The sequence below is a fragment of the Xiphophorus couchianus genome, chromosome 6 (assembly GCF_001444195.1).
Source record: "Xiphophorus couchianus chromosome 6, X_couchianus-1.0, whole genome shotgun sequence".
In the NCBI taxonomy this organism is placed as follows: domain Eukaryota; kingdom Metazoa; phylum Chordata; class Actinopteri; order Cyprinodontiformes; family Poeciliidae; genus Xiphophorus; species Xiphophorus couchianus.
In genome coordinates this window covers 2,247,886-2,272,388 of record NC_040233.1, presented here as the reverse complement: position 1 = coordinate 2,272,388, position 24,503 = coordinate 2,247,886, and the positions used below count along the sequence as shown (strand labels likewise).

The 24,503-nt window shown below is 39.2% G+C and overlaps 1 protein-coding gene across 2 annotated transcripts in view; it reads right to left on the bottom strand.

The window, feature by feature from the left end:
- The window catches only part of kcnn1a (potassium intermediate/small conductance calcium-activated channel, subfamily N, member 1a), an 87,842-nt gene extending 69,345 nt beyond the window's left edge, over window positions 1-18,497 (bottom strand). The window contains exon 1 of one of the 2 annotated variants that reach the window (XM_028020532.1): window positions 16,806-18,497. In XM_028020532.1, coding sequence (XP_027876333.1) covers window positions 16,806-18,071 — 1,266 coding nt within the window. In that variant the 5' untranslated portion in view covers window positions 18,072-18,497. The remainder of the gene's footprint in view (window positions 1-16,805) is intronic. The other variant, XM_028020533.1, reaches the window with a different exon arrangement.
- Window positions 18,498-24,503: the final 6,006 nt, after the last annotated feature.

Below are 24,503 nucleotides of genomic sequence, written 5' to 3'. Positions count from 1 at the left end.
GTGCAGAGACATACAAATGGTAGACAAATGTATTTTAAAACCAGTGTAAATATGCAGCAGCAGCTGATGTTTCATCATAATTAATAGAGAGCGAATAGAGCTGAAGGAAATGAGCTTGGTTCAACTACAGCATAAAAACAAACACAGACATATCACACATCAAACTCTAACCCAGACAAATACATGTAAACACAGAGTTTTAACTTTATTTTTATCTTATTTTCATGTAAAGGTTCCTGTATTTAAGCATAAGAGATAATCACAAACAGGAGGCGGCAGATTCATCAGGACGGTCAAAAACTCACAACCACACTGGTACTGGGAATTCCACAGTGTTGTCCTTTAATAAATACGCTCTTCACCAACCTTACAAAGCCCGGTTGAACGGCTGCTATATTATCGGACATGAAAATTGAGCAGCGTCCAAACAACCCGTAACATTACTAAAAAGTTAGGGAGCTAACATGTCCGTCTAGCACGTTTCTCCCATGCTCTCTACAGAGAAGCCGTGGCGCATACTTCTGACATCATTAGCAATACTAGAGTATCTTAAAGAGACACTACACAATTACGGCTGTTACAGCGCCTGACTACGGCCAAATATGGTAATAGGCAATCAGAAAGGTTCGGCTGAGGAGACCGTGTGTGTGAATGCGGCCCAGCCTCACCCAGACTCTACCTCCAGCGGCCCCCGAGTAAATTGAGTTTGAGACCCCTGATGTACAGTGTATGTAAATGTCTGGTTTAACTATGTTTGTTTGTGACCTAGGGCTGCACAGTGGTAGAGCTGTTGCCTGGGTTCGATTCCCGGCCCAGGGTCTTTCTGCATGGAGTTTGCATGTTCTCCCTGTTCTCTCCGGGCATTCCGGCTTCCTCCAACAGTCCAAAAAAACATGACAGTTAGGTTAATTGGTCTCTCTAAAGACCAGTCTCCCTAGGTGTGAGTGTGTGTGTTGTGTGTCCTGTCTGTTTCTGTGTTGCCCTGCGACAGACTGGCGACCTGAGAGTATTGAGAGTACTCTCAGTACTGCATGTGACTCCCTGCTCAGATATCTCCACAAAGCTGTCTATGTGTAGCACAGAGAGCAGCTGAAACACTAGTCAACACATTTTATGAGATCCATAGCAAAAACCTAAATATGTGAAGCAGAACTACTTTACTGCAAAGTGACATATTGTCATTTTCCTAAAATAATGGACAAAGTCTCTTTTTATTTGACAAAAGTAATTTTGGCAAAAAATGTTTAAAAAAATGTAAACAATCACAGTTTCTTTCTTTCCAAAAGATGTCTTAGGCAAAAAATTACTCATTATTTGCCTAAGGTCATTATTTTAGGAAGGTGACAATATGGAGATAAGATATCTAGTAGATTGGGATTGCAGCTTTATATACATTGAAAAGGGAGCTTTAATCATTTATTTTACACACTATAAAGCTACAGATTTTGTATGGAGTCAATTACTCAATTAATATCCTGGGTTTCCTTATGGCCGCCACGTACCCGGGCGTACTGTGTTCGGTTGAGATCCCATAGTCTACATTTCTAATGGTAAATACATATCATTTCCCAAAATTCAATTGGATACTAGCAAGTTTGATGAGCTAGTTTGGCGGCTATGTGCATGTGTGACATTTGTTGTGAAATGCTGCTATATAAATAAACTTAATTGTAGTGAATTATCCTATATGTGAGATTGCCTTCATTGACTCTAATATAATATAGGACTGTTACTCTTTTTTTGGCAAAAGTCTAATCTTCATTGATGCAGAGCAGTATCAGGAAGAAAAGATCCTGATTGGTGCCTTCCTGAACTCTAAGACTAAATGTCTCATTCATGCATGCAGAAACTCTGTTCTCTCTTGAACACAAAGCAGATGTTCTGTGCAATAACTCTCAAAAATGAGTCAAGCTTTCCAAACCTGAATATTCAGGCAGTGAGCAAAGCATTGTGTGCCTAAACTATGATTCCACATCTGCCTGTTTTTTTACAAGCATGTTAAGCCATTGAGCAGACGGTGCTGAATAGAGTCAGCCACTCAGCTGCAAGACAACAACGTTTTAAGTGGCATGTGTGCACACCTGCACACAGCTCAGCAATGAACGACAAAGATCTGCGTGCAGCCGCTATTATTCATTCTCTCGTGCTCTTTGTGTTGTGATTGTGCCCCAACGCAGAAGTAACCTCAGATCAATGACCTAATTAGCCATAAAGCATATGCATTGTGGTCATACATTATACGTCCGACATCTACTGGCACCGTCTCGCAGGAATTACCATATAAATAAAAGAAGGTTGTTTATTAAGCTAAGAGCTGTGGTGGGAAACTTGGCATACTACAGAGGTTAGGAAAGATTACGATGTTAGCTACAATGCAAATTAGAAAAGTGAAACATTAATAAAGGTCAGAGAATGGAGCTAAAAATTCCATGAGCTACTGGAGCGAGAACATAGGCTGTGACTGCAAGTCAGCAGGTCGGGCAGCTGAGGAAACCCACATCATGGTCTCTTTCCACTCTTTGTGTTCTGATGGCAAGCAAGTAATTTAATACACCTCAACTTGTGCAAGCATATCAGCCAGAGGAACTAACAGGTGGAGCACTGTCTGAATTCCATAAGGTCATATGGGTGTGTGTGTGTGTGTGTGTGTGTGTGTGTGTGTGTGTGTGTGTGTGTGTGTGTGTGAGGGCACCGCCCTACCCCTGTGAGTGAAACACTCATCATCAAACGCTCAAGGTGAAAAAAGAAACTACAGGTGTTCACATCTCATCTTGGTAGTTTGTAACCAGGTTATAGGCTGAGTTCCAGCATTTAAAAACAGAAAACAGAATGAAAGAGCCTGCAAATTATTTAAAAACTACCTTTAAACTCAATTTCGATGCAGCTAAAATACCACCTCATCCGACTGCCAAAACCCACAGTGACGACTCATCCAAGAGATCACAAAAGTCTCAGTTCAATTGAAGTGAACTCTGATGCGGCTAAAATCAATGCATACATGAACGCCAAGCAAATCAGAGACTGCTCCAAAAGCAGGAAGCGCACTACAGCGCTCGGCATTCTGGGTAAATACCAAAACATGTGGGTCTAGCTCCAGCAATGGAAATGGCTCACACTGAGTCTGTTGTTGAAGAGGGTTTTTCTGGCACTTTTGATAAAGACAAAAGAGAAATTCTTCATCCACTAAAATCTGATGTCACTCCATTTTCGTTTACATTTCGTGAAGAAGGAAATTGCCCTTAGTGTCTTGTTCAGAATTTGTGTCATTTCCCTCCGTGGTTCTCGTTGCAGCGCCACCACAGGCAAGGGGAGGAACAGGTTACTCAAAGGGTTTGGTTCGTTTGACACTGTCCAGTAACAAGGATTTCACACCATACTATTGGGTGTGAAAACATTAACATGTCTGTCTATATGACTGGACTGATCTGAATATATGTCTGTAACTAGTTTTTCTTGTATCTTGGAATGACGTGTTGTGCATGACACAACACGTCTATTTAAATCAACTTAACCAAACTGAATGACTCACTCTGTTTGGTTTTCTGCTATTTTTGCTTCTCTTTGCATGTTGAAGCTCAAACTTGAATCCTAATGTGGATCAGGAGTGTGTGAGTTAAACACCCACTACCATAAACATGTACAAAAGTCTAAATCCTAAAGATTATCTCCTGCACATGATTTGCGGACCTACCTCAACACCCTGGAGACACACTGCTACACAACACCAACCTGATCTCTCCATGGCAACACACACACGGTAACACAAGTCTATTTCAGAAGAGTGCAGAGTAGCTCTTCAAACAGCAGACAATAAAACAAGCAGAACAGCAAGTGGTTATCAAAAGAGCTTCAGGTTCATATACTTACTATCCATTTGTGCCGTCAGCTGCAGCAAAACAAAACACTCCTGCACCTTCCAGGCTGGAAAGTCCTTAGCCTTTATCAGGCCTCTACAGCAAGGCCACTCCTTCGTCACATACAGAGGATGTGAGCTGGGGATCTACCCGGGCCCTGACATTTAATTGTTCAGTGTGATGTGTTTACTTTGAAGGTGTTGGCTGCGCTCACAGACTCCAGTGCAGAAGTCAATGGAAACAGGGACGCCTAATGAGACAAAAACAAACGGAGGCACGTGTAACAACAGCACAGAGATGACCGATAGAAAGTTTAAATCAGCATAATGTTCCTCCTGGCACAGAACCACAAGTCAATTAGACCATAAGCAGATCTGTCTGCATCAATTGTTCCAAGCTACAGCATTCAACATTATCTCAGCCAACACAAACATGCTATTGATCGGATGAAGTCCGTTTTATTTACAGTGAGCCAACAAGCAAATTATCTCGGTATTTTCCTTAAATTGCCCAGCTGAAAAAACAGAGAGATCCTGAGAAAATACATTATCTCAGTGATAGGAAAACTGCACATGCAATCAGAAAAGATTTGGGTGGATCAAGAACAATAAAGCAGCAAACTGACAAATTAAGAAACTGAAGATGTTTTTTTTTTACCCTTATGTAAAGTAATATCTTAAAAACCCTCCCATGTTTCAGGGGAAAAAAATCCCTCACTTTTAAAGCTTTACCACACTCTACTTCAACAGTCTGGAAACAGGACTAAAGACACAAAGTTCTGTTTAAATAAGAGCTGACAACATTAATGTGTTAACACATAAGATTAGTTTGAACATTTTAACACGTTAATATTACAAAGCACAGATTAATCAAACTACCTATTATGACCTAAAAGCCTCTCTCCCACTGAGAGTTACCTCGTTCACAGCAATGCATTATGGGACAGACGCACTGTGAGCGACAAACAGCAGCAAAGTTTTCTGTGACAACAGTCAGCAACAAAAGTTGAACATTTTTCAACTTTCTTGTGTTGTGTCACCAGCCTGCATGTTCATATCTACATGTAGTAGCTCTACATTTCTCATGCAGGAGTTATGGTGGTCACTCAGCTGGATGAGAACCAGAGACTGTCGCCTCGTCACACAAGTTCCATAGAGAATGATTGGAGAGGAATGTTTCTAAATGAACATTTAAAACAACATGACTTCCTTTAAACATTCGTGCATATAAAAACCTGGAAAACTGAGAATATTCAGACATGTTTTGGTTTGAGATGATAAAACATTTTTTTAAAACGTGCGTACAGCAGCAGTTTGACGTGGGCTATATGGGCAGTTGCCCAAGGTGCCATCAGAAAGGGGTGGAGCACCCAGGAACTAGAGATAAAATATATCTGTCAGTCTGAACATGTTTTCTACTGCTTGTATCCATGTGTGATGAAGTAAGTTTCCATTAGTTGCTGTTGAATACGGACAGACCACATTACCTGCTTTCTGCTACAAAAAATCTGATCATTTCTTGCATTTTAATTAGTTGGAGAGCAGCAGGAAAAGGGCAGGGCACCATTCCTGTAAGAAGCACACCTGTGTGCATATTTATATTTCAGGCTTATAAAGTTAAATATAGTGATTAATCACAGTGCCAGAGTGCGATTAATCTCATTTTTTGTTGTTGTTGATGGTTGTTTACTAGTGTAAATGTCAGTCAGATTGCAAAACTACTAACACCCATTGAACTTTTTCACATACATTACAATCCCACACTTCATGTATTTTATTGTGATTTTTTTGTGAGAGATTAAATCTAATCACAGTGGACCCTCAACTACTCGCAGTTCAATATTTGCAGATTTTTCTGCAGAATGTAAGTCCAAATTATTTGTGGAACATCCAGCTATTTGCCAATTTTTTCTTGGGCAGTTGACATACCCGGGCACAATGCTACTTGACACACTATTGGTTGGCACTTACAAAGCAGCAAATTCCAGAAGTGCCATTTATCTTCCATGAAGCTGATTGGCAGACATAAGGAAGAATGTTAGCTACTGTGGTTTCTGCTGTTAATGGTATATTTTGAGTTTGAACTGTTAAAAGTACTTAAAAAGTAGTATTAAAAGTAGAACTTCATGTGTATATACAGTATATATATAAATTGAACTGATTTAATATTGTAAATATCACTAGATTTAGGTTTATAAAGTATATATTTCCTACATTGTTTGCACTGTTTTGGAGCTGATTTTAATGTCATTGCAAATGTGTACAGTGACAAACAAATTACAATTCTAATTGTAAAATAGGCAGCTATATGCATTTTTAGATGGGATCTCAAGTATTTGTGGATATTAACTATTTGTGGCTGGCTGTGGCCCCTGGCCCCTACAAATACCAAGGGGCCACACAATTATGACCTAAAAGGACAATGATTTTTCAATTCTGCAAAGAAAAATCTGAAAGCTGTGGCACACATTTGAATCCAGCTCCTTTAATTCTGATGCACCTAAATAAAATCCAGTGTACCAATTTGAAAGTAATAAGGTCTAAAACTTGAGCAGGGTATAAATGCAGCTGTTCTGTGAAGGCCTCAGAGGTTACAGTAGAGAACAATCAGCCTCATGGAGACTAAGGAACCCAGCAGACGGCCAGGGAGAACTATCAGTGACTGCAGGAACCAAGAATTAGTGAGGTGTTTAGAGTGTGCTCAGGACCTTCAGAGGCTCATGAACAGGAGATCAGTGGACCTGTAAAAGGATCACAGATGACTAAAGCTCACTGCTGCACCGAGTGAGTAAAAAAAAAAAAAAAAACTTATTACACAATCTAAAAGATAACATGGTGTCAGAACACTTAGTGAATTATATATTGTGCTCCATGGGGTCACATGTCCACGGAGCGGTCAGGGTGTCCACTGGGACCAATGGCTGCTGATAAAGCAGACAGAATTCACCTGCAGGTTCCTGATCTGGATCAAAGAGCGAAAAAAGAAGCTGATGTGGGATGATGGATCAAGTTTACTTTAACACCATATAGCTGGCAGAGTGAGCAGGCGGACCGCATGCTATCAGAATGCAATGCTGGAAGCAGACAAGAAGGTAAGATAGGGTTTGGGGGACGACAGCCCAGTGCAGCCCAAAATTACTGGCAAATTTAGATGAAAACTTATTTTCATTCAACAATGAGATTCGTTTCTGATGTTAAATGAGAATGGCATCTATCAAAAGATTATGTATCAAAGTGAAAGGAGTATCATATGTGTTTAATTAACTAGTATGTTTTTTGTTATTATTGTTGTATTTTGTATTTTATTAAAAATGTTGTGTTGGCAATTATTTTCACCCTTTATTTTGAACCTAATTCTGTCAGAGGTATGAATTATTTTGGGCTCAACTGTTGCCTGCTCTTTTTATGTGAATGTTGCTGTGATGTCTATGAAGCAGACACAGACCTGGACAAACAAGTTCATGGAAGCATAACATATTTAATAAAAATGACAATAACAATAAAAATGTGCTATTACAGAAAGCTGAAACATGACAGATATTGCTCTAACAAATATGAACAATTCTCAATTTTGTCTGTAAACTTTCCTCAACTTTTCCATGCACTTAAAGGGGCATATCTTCTAGGAATATTTTAAAGCACAATGAAGTAACTATTCTAACTTTAGTTGTTATAAAAATGGTACAGATATCAAATATGACTTAAAAGAAATTTGACTTGAAATTGGCCTCTGTCTCTTTAAGAAGCTCCTGCTCTGTCTGACACTGCCTTCAGTATGACATCACGACAATGCTCCTACATGATGCACCCGTTTACAACTGTTCTTAGGAGCATTGAATCAAGAAGTCGTTCCTATGATGAGCTCAGCAGATGCACAGTTCCACCACACTGCAAAAACACTAAATCTTACCAAGTAATTTTGGTCTAGTTTCTGGTGCAAATATCTTATTACACTTGGAATAAGATAAACTAACTTAAAAGTAACTTTTCAGCAAGATATGCACACTTGTTCCATTGACAGATCATTTAACTTATGGGGAAAATGCCTTGCGATAAGTGAAATAATCTGCCAATGGAACAAGTACTTGAAGCCAGCAGACTTGAAATAATATTTTGAATAGTAATTATTATTCCTCTTAAAGACCGTGTGCATCAGCATGTCAAAACTTCACAAAAACTAGAGATTGGAATTAAGTCTTCCTCTGAAATCCCATACAATCAACAGGCAGGGTTTTGAAAACAGAATCTTATGACATGTGTGATGTTAAAATTAGAGGTGCACCAATCAATCTGCCAGAGATCATCAGTGATCATGTCCAATACTGAAAACTGACTGGAACAATCACTATTTTCAGTGTATTAAATCAACAGCCTGTACTGTGATGCAAATTTCCTAAGCTTATTAAAAACCAGATAAAGTTAGCGGAATATAATTTGGTGCTTCAAGGCAAATGATCTAAAAATTATTTCTTTATTATGTTATTCTATGATTTAGAACAAGAACCTCTACTGAAGAAACTACAGCTCTGTTTTTTTTTCTGTTATATCCAATAGTCCATAAAAAACTGAACTAGAGGAACATTTTAATCAGCAGGTCAGACCTAAAAGAAAAACAGGACAATTATGCCAACTGGGGATCGACTGATCAATGAATCTCTAATTAAAATGTTATTTTTAGACATTGTCACATGCATATTTCCCCTATGAGTATCTCGATGTACTGTTCTTTTGCTTTAAATCTACAAATTTAAAATAACAGAAAACAGATCATTTAAGCAGTGTTTTTTATTCACCCTCCATTTATTTACACTCAATGTTTTATACTGTAACAAGTAGAAAGCAGCTTCAGAATACGGGTTTTATTCCCCCAAATCCAGGAGCAGTATCATGATGATAGCATGGGCCCCTGAAAACAGCTGCAGTTAACAAGCTGTCCAGTGGTCTTATTTAGATGATGCACCCTCATCAGGGCCACCTGGTTGTTTCCTTCCCTCTTGTCCTATGATGTAAAATCTTCGCTTTGACTGGACAAAGAGGAAATGTCAAGGGAGGGAAAGTAAAACCCTGTCAGTGGAAAATCAGAAAGAAAGCTTGTTGATAAAAAATGAGCATCGTTATGTCTGCTTCCATTGGTAATTAGCCATGTTTCACCAACCAGATCACTCAAAAGATAAACAGTAGCTCTCTAAAAATAATGTCACTTGGCTCTGATGATTCATCAATAATCGACTGCAGCAAAACAGAGCATACAGACATGTAATAAACATGTAATAAACATGTAGTACCTTCATGGTGTCAAATCTATCTCAAACGCAGTTTTCATTTCGTTTACTTTTTAAATCTAACATTAACTCTAATTATTTCCAATTACAATTGAAAAGATGAGGTCTTTAAGGTTGAAGGAAAACATTGCAACACGATTATCGAATATTGAAGTTGTGATATCAGTCATAATTAACCCAAATCTTTCTCCTTTTTCTCTATGTCCGATCATCAGGATTTCGTCAGGACACTCTGTGTCGTCCTTTGGAATTTCAACCTCCAGCATCTACATCATGTTGGTCATCAAGGACTGGGAAAGTCCATCTGAATGACCCAATTGTTCAATTACATGAAGTGAAACAATCCACAGCACTTGGAATATAATACCTTTGCCAATACATCACCAAAGTAGTGCTTTTCCATGCAATATGCCACACACTGATATAGTGATGTTAACTGTAATTCAAATGATTATTTACTAAATATCTCATTCCATTTTGGTCATGGGTGTTTTTGTTATTTTAATGTCTCTTTCATTTATTTTAATTTCTAATGCAGAATTCCCACACAGCATAGATACATTTGGAAAAAGTATGGAATTAGATTATTTTCCTGGTTTGGATAAATGGAGAAAAGGTTTATTTCCAGAATGATTTCCAAAGGTTGTCCCCATAGATTTATCAATCCCCCCATAATGTGTCTCGCCATCCATCCATCCATCCATCCATCCATCCATCCAGGTCACAAATGTAAAGATCTTGAACTTAACGTATTATCATTAAAAACTTGGCACTTGACTTGGACTTTCACACCAATATCTCATGACCTCATTGAGCTGTTTGACTTGAAAATTCATGAAACAAAAAGAATGTCACAGTGGAGCTGTAACCCAGCACAATACAACATAGTATATTTGATCCACTTGTTGCTGCAACATTTTTTCCCTGTTTTTTTCTATGATAACTGCAAAGAAGCCCACAGTGGTGGAGAGGTCATCCCCATCAGCGCTAGCATAGAAGGCTACACGACGTTGGGAGGGACTTGGAACATCACCCAAGTCACCCATTTTGATATTTATTTTTATATTTATTATGATTTTGTTTATTTATTTATCTTATTTATTTCACAATAAATAAGATATTTATTTATAAATCACCCAACCACAATAATGTTAAAGCCATCTCTAGTAGCTTCTCAAATGCAGACAGAAGCAACTGATGAAGGACCGGTGTTTTTACTGCCAGCCTGGAGTCGGTGTCATGAGTGCAGTCAGTGGTTGTATTGACATTATTGCCAGAGCTGCTACAAGTAAACAGGTGTTGTGCTGGGTGATAGGCTCAGAGCAAAATGCTTTACAATAGAGAGCACCCTGAAGTCATAATGGAAATGTTCCTATAAAAATTCAATAAAATCCTCACTTCTCTCCATCATGTCAGACAGGTGGGTTACCAGCAGAAAACACCTTTTTAACAGGACAAATAATTTCCATTACATAAATTTCCTGTTTCAATCTATAGATATTCAGAAGATCCAACATATTTCACAAAGTGTCACTTAAGTTTCTTAAATCAGTTGAGGTTAACGGTATTAACTCCCAGCCTTCTTATAGTTTTACATCTTAAATCCAGATCTAACACAACAGAGAAAAAATTGACATAATATTTTTTCCTCTCTCTGGCACAAATTACAAATTGATCAAAAACAAATAAATCTGGGGAAGTAAGACCTGCAGGCTAAACAACTAACTTTCCACATTTAAACATGCACAACGATTGATAAGCCAAAGCAAAAATAGAGACCAATAAATAGTTAATGTTAGCTTTTCCTTTTGTTTTTCTTTTCTGGTTTTGAATGCCATGTTCGGTATGGCTGTGACTGAAGGTGACTGCAGTCAACGCCCCACAAGCACAATCTTGTAAAACATATTCAGCTTCTTCAGGACAGCAGCTACATAAAGAAGTGGGATTTGTGCCGCTAAACTGCTCATAACTGCATTTAATCATCCTTTTAAATTTATTAACTTTTACTGATGCTCTGATGGAATAAACAGTGGAGTAAATAGTAAAAATAATTTTGACAATTATATGTATAGTTTTATAAGGAAATCTAGTTATTTTGGTTATGGATCAATTTGCCCATTATTTGTTTTAATTAACTGACTATTAACTTCCATTTAATTCACAACAAGTCACAAGCAGCCTGAGGTCAAACTTGTCCAAGACTTCATAATCAAAGTTTGACTTAGTACTTTCTTTACTTAGGACCTGGCCTGATACTTGGGGGGGTAAACGCTTATTGTGACTGGCCCCCACCTGTGGTTGGAACCTGCTGTCACTCAGTCATTTCCCTGAAATGTTCTTGCTGAGTTTGGAACAAACCCCATTTCTATAAAAGCTAATTCCAAAGACTTATGGAAATGTTTAAAATCAAATTTGACAGCAATCATAATGAAAAAGGATATCAAGAGATTTGCTGTTTATGCCACTATTTTTTGTTTTTTTGTACACATAAGAAAACCTAGCAAAAATGCCGGTTTTAAATGATAAACAACCCCAAACTAAAGGCCGTTTTACAAGAAGTCTTTTGAAGGTGAAAATGTAATTCCCAAATGTTTGGCTATATGAATTTGCTACTTCCAGTCCTAAAATATCACGTCTGCATCTTCAGTGGTTGAGCATCAAAAGGTCCAGTCCCTGGAATCTTACCACCCTGGATGGAGAACCTGAAGGATGATGCAGGACTTTAGTCAGGTATTATTTTCCTGTTTCTTATGACGCTTCATAAGAAACACTTCTTATGCTCTCTAACTGTGCAGTGTCCTCAAATTGTTTAAGAATATGACATTTATTCCCCTATTAGCTCTTGAGAATCAGGTTTCAGGAGACTCACTGTAATGCTTGTCATTGTTAGTTAATTTAAAGGCAGCAGCTACATAACTCAGATTGGTGTTTTTTTTTTGGCAGGGTTGTTGTAGTCTAGTCCTAACATGTCTGGAGATATGTTAGAAAACTAGAAGCACCAGGCTCTTAAACAGCTCAAATTCTGCACTGTTGTATAGATCAGACACTTAACAATTTTGCACTTCTTTTATTTATTTTATCTGTTATTTGTGTTTTCAATTAAAGGGGCAGTATTATGTAATATCGACTTTTTTGAGCTTCACATCATATTACAATGTTATTCCCTCATTAAAAACATACCCACAGTGTTGCCTTGATTCGTTGATGCATCTTTGAGAAATTCTTTAGTCTCCCATGGAAACCATTCAGCTGTGCAAAAAAACTGGGTGGACTTAGCCCCGCCTTCCAGACCCAGCTCCAACTCTAAGCTGCAATTTCCAAGCCTCAGAGCTTCCGCCTCAGAGAGCAGCCCCAATTTTTTAAATCTAAAAACTGAGTTTCACCCTTTGAATTCAACAACTGTTACAAATGAACTTTTAGATGGTTTTCTAATTGACTGACATGCACCTATAATGTTCAAAATATTTCTCACAATGAGAGTCGTTGCCATTTTGAATAGCACTGTACAGAGATCACATACTGTCCACAACAGAGGTTTTCTTGCATGAAACAAAGCAAATATTTTTAGATTTTTTTAACAAGGACTGATGTTTCAACTGGTGCGACTCCTCCACTCAGTTCCTTCAGACTAGTCAGCGATGACTAGCAAGCACCTGGTGGAACTGCACAGCTACTGAGCTCATTATAGGAGCTACTTCTGAGTGCAATGCTGGTAAAAACGTTGTTAAAGTACGTATTAATAGATTAGCCGTGTTGTGATGACTGAATTAAGGTGGAGCTTCAGAAAGATCAGGAGTTTTTAAAGAGACAGAAGCCCAATTTCAATGCATTAATATGCAAAGTCAAATTTCTTTAAAGTCATATTTGATATTTACAGGATTTTTATAACTGAATGTAACATAGACACTGGATTGTGCTATAAAATGGCACTATTGGCCTGGAAAATATATAAGACTGCCCCTTTAACATCAATCTGTTCTAATTAAGACATGCTGTCTCACCTTCATATGTGGATTATAACTTGTCACAATAAGTCAGTTACATTTCCTGGAGTAACTTTTTGTGAAAAAAAATAAAAACTTACTTGTAGGTTCAGTTTTACTGTACTCCACTTTTTACTTTTACTTGAGTAATATTACTGTGAAAATATCACTACTTCTACTTGATCAAAATTACTGGATACCCTATACTGTGAGTAACTTCACTAAATGAAGAACAAGCCTGTTTGAATCAAAATTGCATGAGACACACAACTACAGTTTCAGTTAAAGTGAGACCTCTAGTTTTGTACACAAGCTTTGTTCTAATGTTATTTTCTACCTACTGAGCCTTTTGTGCAACTTGGAGATCCGAATATACTGTTATTGGATTCATTACATGTGCGTGCGTGCGTGCGTGGGGGTGGGGGTGTTTATGTGTGTTTTATATGTTTACATAGAAAAAAAATTATTTAGGAAAGTGTTTCTCTTGCCTAAATTTGTTATGTTTCCACTCTAGCATTTAAAGTAGCAAATTTTGTGCATAACTTTATATTTTTCTCTGACGATAATTTTTACATATTAAACAGTTAGATTTTTTATTAAATATTTTTTAACTTGAAGAATTTCTTAGATGGCTACTTTTTAATGTTGCTCATACTGGATTACAATTTTTGGCTACTCTACCCGACGCTGGTCATTTTGTTCTAAGTCAATTAGGATACTGATGGGTTCATTTCAATACATTCAATTGTCACTTAAAAGTGAATATTTTTAGGAATTCAATAAAAAGTAATGTAGCTCATAATATAGGTTTGCTACACACTTAATGATATATTCTAAGCATGTCTTTCTGGTCATTTTAATTAAGTTTACACAATCTAAAAATTCAGTTTCTAGAAAAACTTTGGGCAGACCAGTAAAAGGGACTTTAACAAAGGCTAAGAAGTGAAAATAAATAGATTTAAATCTAAATAAACTACTCTTCTGATAAGTGCAGTTGTTTAGAAGGAAAAAGACTTATTAATAAACCTTAAAACTTTTTCTTCAGGTAACTTTTGAAAATGTATTTGTCCCCTTATATATTCACCTGAACGTTTCAGATTTGTACAGATTTGAATGTTAGATGAGAGCTTGAGTAAGAACAGTTTCAGTTTCTGATCTAATTGAGTAGAGAAGCTTATCCAAACCAACCTGGCCCTGTGTAAAATAGTACTTTCTTCCTAAGCCTAATACCTGCTTGTGCCACCGTTGGTGCTACAGCTGCTATTAAGGATTTGCAATCCTTGCTAGATTTTCACATTGCTGTGGAAGAATTTTAACCCGCTCTTCTTTGCAGAATTGTTTTAGATCAGCCACCCTGAAGGATTTCTGAGCATTAAGATTAATCCACATCTTCAGATTCAAGTCTAGATCATAACAAGGTCACTCCAAAGTTTGATGGTCAGAAATTCTCCTCTGAAGCACCAAAGCAACCCCAGATGATCCACCATGTTGAACTACCGGGATGAAGTCGTTTTTCAAAATGCTGCACTAGATCTCAGAGGATTTACAATTTCCAAACATTACGCTGTTGTGTCACCCGTTCACAAAATATTCACCCAAAACTAAAGGATCATCAAGATGTGTTTCGGTAAACGTTAGATGGGCCTTTGCATTCTGCATTCTTTTTAGTCAGTATTAGTAGCTTTAGTTGGAGTTCTGGGTTCTTTAGTGATCTCCTGGATCAGCCGTCACTCTAGGAGTGATCTTGGTGGGCTGACCACTCCTGGGAAGTCCTACCACTGTACCAGGTTCCAGCCTACATGTTTCATTTCTGATAATGGCTCCTACTGTTGTTTGCAGGAGCCCCAAAGCCTTAGAACTGGTCCTGGAAATCTGTTCTGGAAATGTACATTTTTAAATTAACCAACTCAGTCGCACATTCACTTAGATTGGATTATACTTTTTTTTTTATAACTACATGGTGTGTATGCTGAAATTTTGCTCTTACTGTACAGTATTTTTATTCTTTATTTTGCTTTTATGCATTTTATATTCTATCTTTGTTCCAAACTATTTGCTTTAATTGCCTGTCACTTTGCTGTTGATGTAATAATTCTATTCTATTCTAATCTGAACCTTTAAATAGGCATAATGTATTGTTTTATTTTAGTTTTTGTTGTTTTTCATGCAGTTATAAAAGTTCTATTTAAGTGATTTCTTTATTCTGCAGGTCTGGTAAATCAGATCTGAGTTAAAATAATTTCTCAAAGAAATAAGACTAATTAATTAATAATGAAGGCAAGGACTTTCACATGGGGCAAGGTTGATTTGGATAGCTCTCTTTACCCTTAATAAACAAAAGCATGATTTAACTTTTTTATTAATATGATTTGACTTTTTATGTAATTTGAATATTGCATAAAAGTTTGATATTTCTTGCCAGTCATCTCAGAAAGTGAAACGTATATCATCACACATAGAGCCTTTGTTTCTTTACACACACACGCTCGCGCCTGCGCACACACACACACACACACACACATTATTATTGTTATTATGGTTATATTTGTATTATTATTTAATACCGTAGATGGAGTACCTTATCGAATAAGCAATTTCCCCTTGGGATAAATAAAATACATTCCATCATATATATATATATATATATATATATATATACAGATATAGATATATATTCGTGTGTGTGTGTGTAAATGTGAATATGAACTTGTTTTCTTTGCATTATTTGAGGTCTGAAAGTGCTGCATCTTTTTCGTTATTTTAATCATTTCTCATGTTCTGCAAATACTAATCTTTTGCTTGGAATTTCAGAAACATGTTGTCAGTAGTTCATAGAATAAAAGGAACAGTGTTAATTTTACTCAAACACATACCTATGAAATGTAAAATCAGAGAAACTGATAATTTTACTTATCTTATGATCTCTTATTTTTTTTTCCCAGAGCTGTATATTATGTTACAGATAATAAAAACCCAAAATTCAACATCTTTACTCAGGTCATCTTTATCTGATATGAAATAATTTGGTGATTAGAAACTTGCAAGTATATTACAACAGAAATATGAAATATGCACAGGGCACTTTTTCCCCTAAATGAAAGTGGATCAAGACTTTTGACCAGAATATTCAGTACGCAGAACATTCTGTATATCCAACGTTAGTGGAATAAGTTGGCCATGCTCTGCTGCAGGTACAGGCCTGTGTCGGTTTACCTAGCCTCTGTGTGTTGTGTCGGGAAGGCAGAAGGGGAGCATCCTCCGCTCTGGTCCCCCTCTGTTCAGCGGGAGCAACAAACGTGCTGTAATTCGGCTGCCGGGGAGCTTCATTAGGCTCCTGTCAGCGGGCCCCCCAAAACAAGTCTGCAACACGGAACAGGTGTGTGCGCGCGACACAGCGCCATTGCTCTTTTGTGTGAGCGCGCGTGCGCGCGTAACCAAATGAAACAAAATACCACACAACATGCTGGGTCACATGTAAAGTACTTACATCAGTGTGTTTCTGTCGACGCTGAAAATAATGTGAAGCCTATCACACACACACACACACACACACCGCTCACTGTACCTAGAATATATTGTGCTCTATCAAAATCAGATGACAGGCGTGGTCATTAAATGAAAAGCTAACAGCAGTTTGTTTGTTGCCAGGATCGGTTAATTAGCTGATGGGAAGCGGAGGGTCTGTACCTTATGGAGGTCGATGCGGATCCTCTCCTCTCCTTTATGCTGGCTCTCGGGCCACAGGTGATAGCTGGAGCCGTAGTTTGGGCTGTCTTTGCTGCTGTGGCTGCCAGAAGCAGACGAGTTCCCCGCGTATGCGTGCGGTGTTGCAGGGGGGGTTACGCGACTTTGTGTCTGCGCCTGACCGCCCTCCGCGGCGATCCGTCCACACTTATTGCGTTCTCTGTCACAGTGTTGCTGCTGCTGCTGCGAAGGCTGGGGACGGAGCCCCGGCGCGCCTTGCTGCTGCTGCAGCCGCTGCTGCTGCCGATGCTGCAGCAGCTGCTGCCGCTCCTGCTGTTGCAGCAGAGGAGCCCGGTGAGTTCTACATAGCTCTCCGGAGCCGCTTGCGCAGTAGTTGACGGGCAGGCTGCTTCCCACCAGTAGCTGTTGCTGCGCTCGCAATTGTGGGATCTGTTGCTGCTGTAGATCCTGAATCTGACACTCGAACGCTTTCTTAGCCTCGTTTGACTCGCGTGCATCTAAAGAGTGCCCTTTTTGTGAGTTTGCACGGCTTCCTTCAGGGGAGGGGTCCCTCTGTTGGAGTCCTAAATGACAGTGCTGCTGCTGCTGCTGTGGCTGCAACTGCCTGTGGTCTTGGTGTCCTCCTGCGCCTCCTCCTCCCCTGCAGCGTTCCACGGTGTTCGCCTGTTGGTAATTATTGGCGCTCCTTCGGAGACGATCCCCTCTTCCAGATCTCCGGGAAAAGAGCAGAGAGGAGGAGGAAGACGTTGGTGGCGGCGGCAGAAGTGGTGGGAAAGGCGGGGTGGGGAGAAAGTCTACAGGACAGGATTGATTTTTAGGATGGCTCGCTTCTTTTTCCGAGAAACTGCAGTGGCAGCTTGGAAAAACAGCCTCCCTCTCTGACTGCAGCTGCGGCGGTTGCTGCGAGCCGTCCGGGGCCCAGGGAATGGGATCCTGCCGCAGGTGCACCGGCTGACCGGCGCTGTGTTCTCCGCCTCGCTGTGAAGGTCGCCGGCTGCTGTCGCAGCTCGCCAGCGGCAGCGGGTCGCCGCTGTGAACAGGTCTCCAAGGGGGCTGGCTCACACACGGGAGCTCCTGGAGGCTCTGACGCTGAGCGGCGGTGGTTGGAGTGCGGACTCTGTGGTGAGAAGAGGGCGGGGGCGGCAGACTGAAAACGGGCGCGACTTGCTCTCGGCTCTGCTCGTTGTTCCCTCGCTCTTCGTCTGGTATGTGGTGCTGATGGACCGCTCCCGCGTTCCGATGCCGCATCCCCTTATCCGCCTCGTCGCGCTGTGGGTGCTCCTTTGCCGTGCAGAGCTCCGAAACCCATTCATTGCGATCAGTCCCAGCAGAGTAGGACCGACTAGTACCATTGGTAGGTTTGACCAGGACCTGCCTTAAGACGTCACCGTACAGCCACAACACCGCCTTCGACTCAATATCGGTTCACTGCGTGCCATGCGCACAGGTTGCAGGGATCGATCACTCCGGTGGGGTGCTCCCACAATAGGCAATGTGAGATGCTAAAAAGTGGTTCACTCCTGCTTTCACGGTCAGTCTACTGCGGATCTCCACTTTTTTCCACGCAGTGTCAGAAATCCTTTCCGCCTCCGTGTCACCTGTCTGAATCTAACGCGACACTTAGCTCCAATGTAGAGGCGATTTCATTTCTATTTGCGATGACATCATATGCCACCAAAGTGTGCGATGTTGAGACAATAGTGAACGTCCTTGTGCAAATCCAGTTTCCATTTATTGGTGAATGAGGGTATGAGTCAAATCACCAGAGTAAGCCAGGCCGTCAGGGTCTGATCCTGGCACATTCCTGTGTAAAGAGTTCATCATTAAACAGTTGCTTTAGTCTGACCAGGCATGACCAGCCAGTCAGGAAGAGAAGCTGAGTAGATATCTGCTTTTTTTTTTTTTTTTTTGCAGCTGCATAAACGTCACATCATCACCAAATGAGCAGAAATGATCATAAATCAAAGAGTGTTAAGAAACTTTAGGTATTAACAAATTCTATAAGGTAAAGCAAGTATGAAAATACTAAATAATTAATAGAGTAGGTCACAAAATAATGAAGGTGAGTTGTGCTCATAATTTAAAGCATGACAGTTTAAATATTATTTGAAGAATCCATGCAGGCATTGTGATAGAGGACCCTGCAAACATCTGCAGACCACAGACTGGATTGTTGGATTTTATGTGATAGACCAACACAAAGGGAGCATATTATTTATGAGGTGGAAAATGATGCATGGAATCTGAAAAGTGTGCCATTTGTACTCAGCCCCCCCACACCCTCCACTCTTCCGTGAGTGTGCATGTGTACACCACCTGTTGCTTCAATACCAGACATCAGAGAAATTTGCAAATTTAGAGATTGGAATGTCACCATTCTTCTTAGCAAAGCGAGCTAAAGCCGAGTCAGAATGAATCCAGAGCTGCTGAGTAGTGCACCTTTCAAACTCTGCTGCTGGTTCTTAATTAAATTCAGACCTAGACTTTGACTGGGCCATTCTAACACACTGTGGACACTGTTTGATCAAAGCAGTTCTATGCACTGCCAGAAAATGTTCAAGGGGGTGGCAGCTAAACTTATTTGTTGGGGTTTATGTGACATAGCTGTACTTTATGCCCTTTGATGACATAAACATGTTGTAGATAAATACCCCCACATCACCATGCCTCCACCACCATGTTCATGTCTTACTATGTCTTACATGTGAACTGGGTGATTGCTGGTTGTCCTGTTAAAAGGAGAGAGCGGTGTGGATTAGTGTAAATGTTAACGGCACTTAATGATGCCCATTGATGTTACTGCTCATACTCTGAAGCATTTAAACCAAAAAACGTGTCAGAAACAAGGTTTTTCTCTGTGTTGGTTAGTTAATTTCATAAGAATTGGCTGGAATCGAAACATACAGGCATAAATAACTCAAACCACATTAAAGTGCACAGAAGAGGAGGAAATGAGGCTGAGCCAAAGAGACAGGAGAGCAGCGAGATGAAAAAAAGAGCCATCTTCCACATCATACATTAGCTATTCTGAATAAGTAATAATCCCTTTCCTAAAGCTGCCTCAGCTCTTTGGAGTTTTGATGAGTCTGAAGACTGCAGCGATGGCACACTCTGCCAATGTAGGGGGCTTCAGGTCCAGCCCATTTTACAGTTTCATGAAGTACTGCAGAACCCAGCCAGCGATGCATAAGAAACCTGATCATTTTCATTAAGCAATTGCTCATTGTGACCTGTGTGAATCTCTTTGCAAGATTGAGTTTCATTTTCTAGTTTAAAAAGCAAAGTTGCATCTTCCATGTGAATTATTCAACTGAACTCAACATGTCTTGAACTTTTAAATACCCAAGCTTGCAAACCCTATTTTCTCTCTTCTTCCTGAGAAATAGGATCTGTACTTCTGCACAGAACCAAGGTAGTGGATACGTGTGTAAAGAAGACAGCTGTGGTGAAGCAGGGAGATGTGTGAGGATCTGTGTGTGACCAGGAAAGAGACAGAAAGTGGACAGAGAGCTGCATCTAAAGCAGGCGTGTGCGCCATCACAGAACACGTCAAAAGAGTTCCATTGGAAAAAAGAAGAAAAAAGCCGACATGCTTAACATATGGGACCCAAAAATAATTACACAGTTTCAGAAATTTGCCTCCAATCTAAAAGAAATTTAATTTCACTTCAAGATGCTGTTTTGCAGACGTATTCCCAGGCATTCAACGTTTTCACATTTTGTCACCACAAACACAGAGCAGTGAATAAATGATGCATGTTTTTTTATTTTACAAATATAATCAGAAAAATAACTGTTTGTACTCCACCTCTTCACTCTGGTAGTACTAAATAAATACCAGAGCAAACAGCGGCTTACAAATGATTATCTCATCTCAGTATGGTGTGAAAAATGTTTGCTCCCTTCCTGATTCCGTCTTCTTTTTTTTTTTTTTGCATGTTTGTCACAATTCAGTGTTTCGGAACATCAAACCAATTTTAACCAAAATGCAATTTTTTAATGAAGATGTTTATTATTATGGGAGATAAAAATCCAAACCTAAATGGCCCTGTGAGAAAAAAAGGACAATTTTTCTCCTTTGTTGAAACATAACTTACCTGTGGTTTATCACACCAGAGTTCCTAAGCTGAGTTTACAAATGTGCGCAAAACATTATCAGTATTCCACTAATGTTGAAAAAGCACAATTTCACAATTGCAGTGTTTCCATTGAATAAGAAATATAATGAAAATAAGTTTGTTTATATGACAAAACATGTTGCATCATCCTCCATCTACTTCCTGTCTTCTTCTTTGTGGTTTTCTGCAATAGTAATGTCCTGTTGTTGATCATGTGACTCGTGAAAAAAAGTGTTTCCATTGCAGTTTTGCAAAATTAAACAAATAAAAACTTCATCCTAGCACCAAAGTTTTTTAGCTTTTTCGAATTTGAGCAAATTGATTTTTGAAAATTAATTTTCAAAAACACACAGCAGGAACACAGTCCACAGTCAGTAAGACGTTTACAGCAACATCTCAAACCACTCTCTTCAGTCCATTGATTGAAAATGGAAAGAGGATGGAGCAACTGCTAGTGCTAACCTGCCAAGACATGGATGTCTGCCTACAACTGAGGGGGAGAAGATTAATCTTGACAACAAGTAGCTCTGGAAGATCAACTTAGTATCTGGTCTTTTTGGAAAAGAGGCAGAAGAAACAAATTGTAAATAGCAAACATGAAAATTAGCTCTGATCAGAAGAGAACTCAAGGTAAAGGGGGCATCATCCTGTGAGGATACTTTTATTCTAAATAGGACATAATCATGTGTAAGAATGGCTTAGTCAAAGTCCAGACATAAATTCAGTAAAGAGGTAACCTAAAATGGGTGAAAGACTAATCAGGCAAATTTTGCAGTGCAACAACCATAGTCTTATTTTCAAGAAAATAACTTTGCTTGGTTTGATATGTCATGCTTTTTCAATCAGAACTTACATTTTTGAAAGATAAAAGTCCCAAACATACGCACACACTCACACCCCCAAACGTTTGTATTTATATCTGTATAAGAATTTTGTACTGACTTCCGTTCACTTTAGTAACTGCATTCATGTCTAACCTAGACATTTTACCTAACCCTAACCATTCCGGCTGTATTCCTAACCGTAACCAAAATCTAATTTACACCTTACCTCTGAATCTAACCACTAAACCTAAGTAATGGGGCCAACTGGATCGGGACCAGACTTTGGTCACCATGAGGCCCATTGGTCTTTAGAAGGTCAGTAAATATGCCAGAAATTGTCCTAAGAAGAATAGCTAAACAAGTACACACACACGCACACGCCCACACACGCACACACACCCCCACCAATACACACACACATACCGTACTGCATCAGAGTATGTCACTTAATATATTAAAAAGCTATGGAAGTCTGGCCAATCAATCTTTGGAAAAGAGGAGTACAAAAAAGCTTTTGTTCCAACGCAGTAGTTTAGTATTTACTCATGAGAAGCTCTCTTTGTAATGCAAGACGGCCAAGTGTAAAGCAGCCATCTTAAATTAGTCTGTCAGTTTACTTCATGTCATTGCAATGGCTGTCATCTTACACAGAAATGACCTACTGGAGCAACGCCCCCAGCACCGAGTATCTGGTGGAGCAGACATGATGGAGAGCTCTGACCAGAGAAAACCGTTCCCAGGTCAGTCTGTGTGAACACTCATATCCATGATCAGCTACCTGCAGTTCTTCTGATTCTTGTTGTGATCCATTGCAGCTTTGGCTACACTGCATGCATTTCTAGGGCAGGTGGTAAAATTGATGCATGAGGTAGCATGCTTGAGAGATCCAGGCTGTCAGCCACAGAAGTGGCAGAGGCAGGGCACTGTGCCCACTAATGAAATTTATCTCAGGCAGCGAAGATCACTGCTTAGATTTGCTTATGTACTCAGATGACTACGTAACCTCGCCATCATTCAAGAGGAGGAACATCCAGGGAGAATGACTGTTAGACATCGGCTGACATGTTTGCATCATAAAGTCCCATAAATAGGAATAGAGTCCTGCAAGGCGGACAACACTGATAAATTAATTTCTGTTAAAGTGACGGACAATGACAAAGCACAGGGAGTGATATAGTGGGCTGGCAAATTGCTATAATGCAAAACCATGCCAGGTTACATCCAAGATGAGATGAGATGGGATGAGGTCCTATTTAAAGACCTGGAAAATGTGATGTCCAAAGAGCATCCTGGGTGCAAAAGCATCTCAGAGGAGTCATAAATTACAACAATTAGACTTCGTGGATGAAATCGCCTCTCTCAGAAGATGTTGAATTAAATTTTCTGACACTCAGCTCTTTTAGTAAGATAGATGGCAGAAATGTTAAAAGCAATATCCTTTGAAAGTAGAGGAAAAATGAAGAAAATCTGCAAAGATCATCTGAACTTCAAGAAAAGCTCGACTTAATCTGAAACAGAGGAAATGAAGGTGTCAGTGGGCCAAGAGGGACCATGGCACATTGTAGCAGCCTTTATAGTAATTATGCAGCTCTAGATTTCTATTAGGTTTAAGTTCAAATTTTTTTGAATACTAAACTAATAAACATTTACATGTAAATACATGAGATTACAGCCAAGTGGCTAATTTCCATCTCCAATCCCATTGACAGGTTGATGCTAAAGCATAGTAAAAACAAGGAGAAAAACAATAAAATAATGCTACTGAATAAGAAATGCACAAAACAAACATAAAATCCATACATATGATCAATGTTGACAGTTTTGGCTTTCCAAGAGCCAGTTTTTGAAATGTTTTCTAAATGAAACTCCTTTAGTAACTTTTTCTCTTTCCAAATGGTAACTAGTGATATTTTTTTATTTGTGTTGTTGGAGACTTTCTGAGAGAGCAATGAGAACAGACATTAGCTTCTTCAGCTTCCTCAGTACTGCAGCCAGTCTCACACAGTCATATGTTCAAACAGTCCAAACCTTCACCAAATAGTCAGAGCAGAGCAGACCCATTCCAGTCCGTGCCCACATTGCAAATAAATCACACATTTGTAAACATGAGTAATGCTATGCTCGCCAGTAGTCATGGCTAATAATGTTAAACTCAAAGAATTGCACAAAAATGTCAAAACTTGCAAAGAAGCATAAAGATAGAACCCTAAATAGGGTTCCCTAAAATCCTTATAGACATACTGTATGTTATATGTCTACCTGCATATAACATATACAGTATGTCTATAACATGTAGACCGTTTATCAGCAAAAAAAGTAGATTTGGTTGAGTTTCTCTCTGTCTTACAGTCACTTTGATGTCCCCAGCACTGACCTGGAGAGAGAGACCACCACTATGTAGAACGTATATAACACTCTGTTATATAGCAGCAGTATTGTCAATGGTATGGAGGACCAAAACTCTTTTCCTCAAGAAATGTATATGTACTGTACATTATCCTTACACATGTGTTGTCGTCATATACAGAAATGTATATGTTTTGTTTTTCCTTTCCTTTATACATGCGTTGTCATCAAAAAATGATTATTAATTTTTCTTTTCCTTACCCGTGTTTTCATCAAGAAATGTATATATTTTGCTTTATCCTCATACATGCGTCTCCTTTTTTTACTTTTATTTTTTTTAGGTAATCAGACCTTGGGTAATTTTTGTTGGAAGTCATTCAGAATCCAAACTT